This window comes from Bremia lactucae, linkage group LG3, assembly GCF_004359215.1.
Source record: "Bremia lactucae strain SF5 linkage group LG3, whole genome shotgun sequence".
NCBI classification, from domain to species: Eukaryota; Oomycota; class Peronosporomycetes; order Peronosporales; family Peronosporaceae; genus Bremia; species Bremia lactucae.
Window position 1 is genome coordinate 5,928,606 of NC_090612.1, and position 6,179 is coordinate 5,934,784.

The 6,179-nt window shown below is 45.0% G+C and overlaps 3 protein-coding genes across 3 annotated transcripts; 1 reads left to right on the forward strand and 2 right to left on the reverse strand.

Annotated features, from left to right (window-relative positions):
* Nucleotides 1-328: 328 nt before the first annotated feature.
* On the reverse strand, nt 329-2,787 carry CCR75_006782 (uncharacterized protein; the record flags this gene model as incomplete). Its single annotated transcript, XM_067964849.1, has 4 exons — nt 329-1,794; nt 2,153-2,487; nt 2,511-2,691; nt 2,712-2,787. The coding sequence occupies 4 exons, from the start codon at nt 2,785-2,787 to the stop codon at nt 329-331; spliced, it is 2,058 nt and encodes a 685-aa protein (XP_067817282.1).
* CCR75_006783 (uncharacterized protein) lies at nt 2,484-2,762 on the forward strand (the record flags this gene model as incomplete). Its single annotated transcript, XM_067964850.1, has 1 exon — nt 2,484-2,762. One exon carries the CDS (start codon nt 2,484-2,486, stop codon nt 2,760-2,762), a length of 279 nt encoding a protein of 92 aa, XP_067817283.1.
* A 530-nt stretch (nt 2,788-3,317) lies between the features above and the next one.
* CCR75_006784 (uncharacterized protein) lies at nt 3,318-4,874 on the reverse strand (the record flags this gene model as incomplete). Its single annotated transcript, XM_067964851.1, has 1 exon — nt 3,318-4,874. One exon carries the CDS (start codon nt 4,872-4,874, stop codon nt 3,318-3,320), a length of 1,557 nt encoding a protein of 518 aa, XP_067817324.1.
* Nucleotides 4,875-6,179: the final 1,305 nt, after the last annotated feature.

A 6,179-nucleotide genomic window follows, 5' to 3' on the forward strand; every position in this document is an offset into this window, starting at 1 on the left:
GATAGGATACATGTAGATCCAACTTATTCTTTTAACAGACACAACAAATATTATAAATGATACATTGGAAATTCCATCTAGTTCGGTGGAAAAAATCATTTGCTTTTAAACATCTCACGCAATATTTTACATTACAGTTGTCATTTTAACAAATTTATCTATATTTAATCATTCTAAAAATTATATTGAAGCAACTAAGTCAATTTTAGTATCAAGATTTCTGTCGATAAATTTTCTTTTTAGAGTTGAAGCGACAGACGGTACCTTAAGTAGAAATTTGAAATTACTATCTATTGTGTTAACGACTACGCTTATCTTATTGCACTGGTCAATTGAAAGCGACAGAATCAAGAACGTAGTACGGACTTGACTGGTCCGCTTCTGTGCAGTAAGGAAATGTTGTCGAGCTCGAGACCGGACTAAATAGATTTTGTCCCGCATAAATCATGACGTATGCGCCAAGTGCAATGCAGACAATGATAATGACGGTACATCCGACGCGTTCGTACATCGGGAGCTTCTTTCCGAACACTTTTAGGTAAAACAGCAAAGGTAGCACCAGACAACCTATCGTGACGGCCGATGCACCCGTAAAGTCCACAAGGTCTAGAAAATTGTCTCGAAAGAAAATTGACGCTATCACCAGCAGAATGAGAATACTTAAACGAAGAAGAATGTAGCGAAAAACGTTCATCTTGCCGCTGTACTCGGTGGATTCGTCGTAAGCCGCGACTAAAGGCGTGATGGAGACGCCGCTGTTCACGAAATTGCACTCGGTATTGGAAGGTGCAGGCGATGCACCCACTACTGGAGAGGCCTTCTCGCGCACAACTATGCCTTGCTCTTGGTCGACCATAGACAGGTTTTTATGCATTCCCAAAAGGAATCTTTCCGCCATGTAGAATGCTGGCATTGTAATTGTCGAAAATGCGATCACAATGTGCACATGCATGAACATATAAGCCATGATGACAGCTCCACGATTCGGAATAAAGCCCAAAGCCGACGTTTCGTACGGGTCTGACGTATTGACGATCGAAAAGAGAAGATTACCCGAAAGCTGGCACCCGCCAGCTGCGTAACCAGAAATGGCAATGGCCAAGAAAAAAGCCGAACCAATACCCATGCTTACTAAAATGATGCGTGGCATTCGCTCTGGTTGGGAGTGCTGTCGTTGCAGATCTGGGATGACTACAGCGGCTCCGAACGCGAGTGCAAGATTTCCAAAGGCAGTGAGCACTTGGTGTATCGTCACATGAGGCTCGGGAATCGATGGATGCCCTCGCATTTCCCATTCGAGAATAGACACGCCAATAACATCGGCAAAAATTGTGCCGAGGCATCCAACGAGCGCGATCGAAGCTGCCTCCTTTAGCGTCGGGATCAAGCATACTGGAATGACGGTAATTGCCATAAATATCATCCAAAAGGTCTGGCTAAAGGCGTTTGGAAACAGCACGTCGAGTAGTATACTTCCCAGCACCAAGAATGCGCACGGCAGTAGCAGGCAAATGAGTAATTGCGAAGTCATGACAACATAGCGGCCAGTGGAGCCAAATACCCAACCACCGACGTCTGAAAACGTTTTGACCGAGGGTGGGGAAGCGTAGATAACTTTAGACAAAGCAATCGTTGCATAAATATTTGCAAACGCCATCAGCAGCAGCGCTATGGTGGCATAGATCGGTCCAGCTCGCGCGTAATTGGACGGCATAGACAATGAGCCGATGCCACAGAAGCAGCAAAAAATGTTAAAGCTGATCTTTGCATCCTCGAGCGTGTAGAATGGAGAGCCTTCGATAGGTGGCATGGCAATAGATACCAACTAAAGAGGAAATGACTGTTGGAATCAGTCTGTACTGTTGGCTGCTGGTGGCGCAACAAAGTCAAGGAGGACAAGTGGTGCAGCCTATCCATTTAAAAATCACGCGTGATTTGCAATAACAGTCTCATTGCGGTGTCATGTCGAAGAGATACGGACTCGTATCTCAGGAAGATTAATACAAAAAGAAGGATTATCTCGTATTTTTCACGACCAGATAAGGTCAGACATGAAATAAGAATTTGTTACTAGCTGCGACGTGTGATTACTTTATACAAAGTTAATCCTGCGCGATGCCCTATTAATGCTGCTCCACCATCAATTTTATACTTGAGGTACTCAAGACGCTATACCTGTAATTGCTTTCAAGTTTCGATATCGCTAATCCACGTTTCGAGAACATGCGCTTGCTCGCTGGACTGACATCATCTGCGACGGTCTTGTGCATGCTGAAAATGAAACGTTCAGCCATATAGAACGCCGGCTGAGTGATCGTCGAAAAGGCGATGACAATGTGAACATGCATGAAAACGTATGTTGTAATAATAGCACCTCGATGAGGCATGAAACCAAGCGCAGAAACCGATGTCCGGTCCTGGATGTCCACAACGGAGAAGAGGAGATTCCTGAGAGCTGGCAGCAGCCAGCAGCGTAACCAGCAATGGCTACGGCCAGAAAATGCGCGAACCCAGCTTTCAAACTCACAAAGATGATCCGGGACATGCGTCTAGGCTCTGAATGCTGTCGCTTTAGGTCAGGCACGACAACAGACGCGCCATACGCCAATGCCAAGTTGCCAAATGTCGTGAGGACCTGGTGCGGCACGGGGAAAATTTGGTGGCATGGACAGCGTACCAATTTTAAAGAAACTGCATATCATGGTGAAAACGTTGGGATCTTCCTTGCGAGTAAGCCTTCTGCACCTCCCCATTTATTGTAAGACTTGATTCAGACAGCGGAGACATGCTTTGTGCTAGTGTCTAAGCGGGTGTTCAAAAGTAACTGATCATATCGAGACTGTATGAAAGTATGACAAAGTATTTCTCGACATCCGGATGCAGCATCTGCAAAGCTGTGCATGCATGGTTAGGATAGACTAGCTCTTTAAAAGACTCGGCGATTTTGATTTTTAAGGTTTACCACGTTTTAGTCATTCCTTTTTGTAAAATAAAGGTTTCCAGCATTTTACAGCAACAACGAGCAAGAAAGGCTAGCATCGATGCCATGTGGCATTACTTTCGGCTTAGGTACCCTTCATATCCGCAACATGGAGCGAGACTAGGAGAAATAAAGAGATCGATAACATCATTGAGTTATAATTCTGTCGGAGAGACGGCCACGACGATGAAAAATGCCAATTCTTATCAGTGACGTTTGGTCTTTGTGTTGCTATACTTAGAAAATGTTAATTATAAAATATACTTTTTCAGACGTTTGGTATCTTTCCATTTATCACTCAGAAGGCGAGATGCCTGTAGTGGCTCTGTCTTTCCATTCACGCTGTGCCAAGTGTTGAATTGCGCACATAGTACGGTTTCGATTGGTACTCGTCCGCGCAGTATGGGAACGTCACGCTGTCCAGCTCCGGGTAAAAGAGCTTTTTACCAGCGTCAATCATGACGTAGCCCCCCACACCAGTGCACACGAACATCACTACGACAGCTATTACACGCTCGATTATGGCCAATTCACGCCAAAAGACCTTTATATAAAATAGAAGCGGTAGGACCAGGCAGCAGACGGTAATGGCAGACGCGCCTGTAAAATCCACGAGGTCCAGAAAGTGCGAGCGAAATCCAATGGCAGCCACTACGAGGACCGCAACGATGGCAAGGCGCAGTATGACGTAGCGAAACACATTGGCTGAGCCACTGTAGTCGGAAAGTTGCGCGTCATCATGCTCCTTTTCTTTTAGCTTGCGCTGGGCGAAAGTGGTTTGAGATTCAATGTCCGAGTCGTCATTGCTCTTTAGGTGTTTCGCTGCTTGTTCATGAATGCTGGTAACGAGAACGCTCGTCGACAGTTTGACGCGCATGTCTTCATATCCATCGTTACTGTCAATTTCGGCCTGGAGATTTACCGTAGCGTCGACGGGTTCCTTGTGCATGCCTAGGAGGAAACGCTCGGCCATATAGAACGGCGGATGAAGCACCGTCGATAGAACAATGACAACGTGCACATGCATAAAGAGATACGCTAAGATGACAGCGCCGTGGTTTGATACAAACCCTAGCGCCGAGGGCGAAGATGGGTCTGCGATGTTTACGATCGAGAAGAGCAAGTTTGCCGAGAGCTGACAGCCGCCAGAAACATAACCCGCGATGGCCACAGCTAAGAAGAAAATCGAGCCGATACCGAGACTCACTGCAATCACACGTGGCATCCGTTTCGGCTGCGAATGCTGGCGCTGCAAGTCTGGGATCAAGACCGCGACGCCATAGGCAAGCGACAAGTTTCCGAACGCAGTAAGCACTTGGTGCAACGAGATATCAGGAGATGGCGCAGTCGGGTGGCCTCGCATTTCCCAGACTAGAACACTTACACCCACAATATCTGCAGTGATTGTACCCATGCATCCGATAAACGACATGCTTGCTGCTGCTTTGAGCGTTGGAATTAAACAAGCTGGGATAGCGGTAATAGCCATGAAGATGATCCAAAAGATTTGGCTGAATGCGTTTGGGAACAGGACGTCGAGCAATGTGCTACCTAGAACCAGGAAAGCACACGGCAGCAGCAGACACACGAGTAGTTGCGACACATTGACGAGGTAGCGTCCAGTCCTGCCGAGCACCCAGTCGCCCACGTCACTAAATGTCTTGACCGACGGTGGTGCCACAAGAATGACACGTGAAAGCGCCACTGTTGCATAAATGTTTGCAAATGCCATAAACAGCATGGCGAACGTGCCGTATACTGGGCCAGCTCGAGCAAAATTCGAAGGCATAGCGAGCGTACCGATGCCGCATATACAGCAGATGAGGGTAAAACTGATCTTGGCGTCTTCGAACGTGAAGAATTTGGAGCGGTGCGACTCGAGCGACTGAGCCATAGTCGAGCGAAGCAATTGTGAACATCAATTGGTGGCTTTAGCTTCTGTTCTTGAGCAAACAGATCAGCGGTAAAAGTACTTTCTACGTATCAGCTACTAGTCGAGTATAGTCAGGCGCATAGACGTAATAATACTCTTCAAACACCTGAAACATCACAATGACTTTTCTAGAGAAAAGCATAGGGCGCGTGATTTAGTTTGGAGGTAGAAAAGTCAGCCTTCCGAATGTAAAGAGCGTCAACAATTGGAAAGCTTGAAGATGCTGTTATTAAAATTGAATTATGACATCAAATATAAGTGTAATCAATAAATCACAAAGGAGATGGTGTCCCTCTCTGTCTGAATGATTTTTGTCTGATATTGACATCACTATTTCTTCGTCATCTTTTTATTGAGGATTCTGGCGACTACCAAGAGCTGTATCTATTGCGTGGAAATCTTTACTATTGACGGGATTGCGAGCGCAATACTAACACGCAGTGTTTTTTTAGCGGGGCACTGTTACAGGCAATCCTTTTGATTAAATTTATGTGCACAAACTCCAGATGTATGAGAAGACTAACCCAAAGTGGCCGCGGTAATTGTACCGGGCTAAAGTTGCCCTGATGTTACACAGTCCCCGTTAAGTACACTTGGTGAACTTAAGGGGATGGTCAATAACTTAATTAAAGTAACTAGACCACCGATTCATATTGTTACCCACACTTGCGTATGTGATGCACATGAGTGCACATTAGGAAGGATGATATCTAGCGTCATCCGTTATGCGAAAAGGTATCTAGAAAGATACGCTCGCAATACATGTTAGCGTTATCTACAGAGATGGCATTTTATGATTGGTAAAAATAGGTATTTATATTTAATACGATTAAATATTTTCAAGTCTAAAAATTACTTCCTTTTTGGTAGAGCAACATGTTGCTCAATTGGAGCAGTTGTAGGCCTTCGTGCTCGGTCAGCGCAGATCCGCGTCCGAGGGACAGAGCCATGCTACGGCGAAGTCCGTCACTCAGACTCAGGATGAGCTGAGGCGTGACAGGCTAGGTGTAACGGGGTGTATCGTTACATGAAATTAACACTCAAAGGTTGTTAATTAATATATTATCTAAAAGGTATATAATATTTGGAGGATATTACTTTATATAGTAATATCCTGAATTCTTATCCATAAATAGGTATAGACCATTATGTCTATTTATTCCGCAGACTAATCAGCTGTAGAAGTAATCAAAGAGAGTTACAAGATAGAATAGATAAGAATTCATTTACATGTTTAGTATTAGTTTATAGTTAAGTCAGCATTTA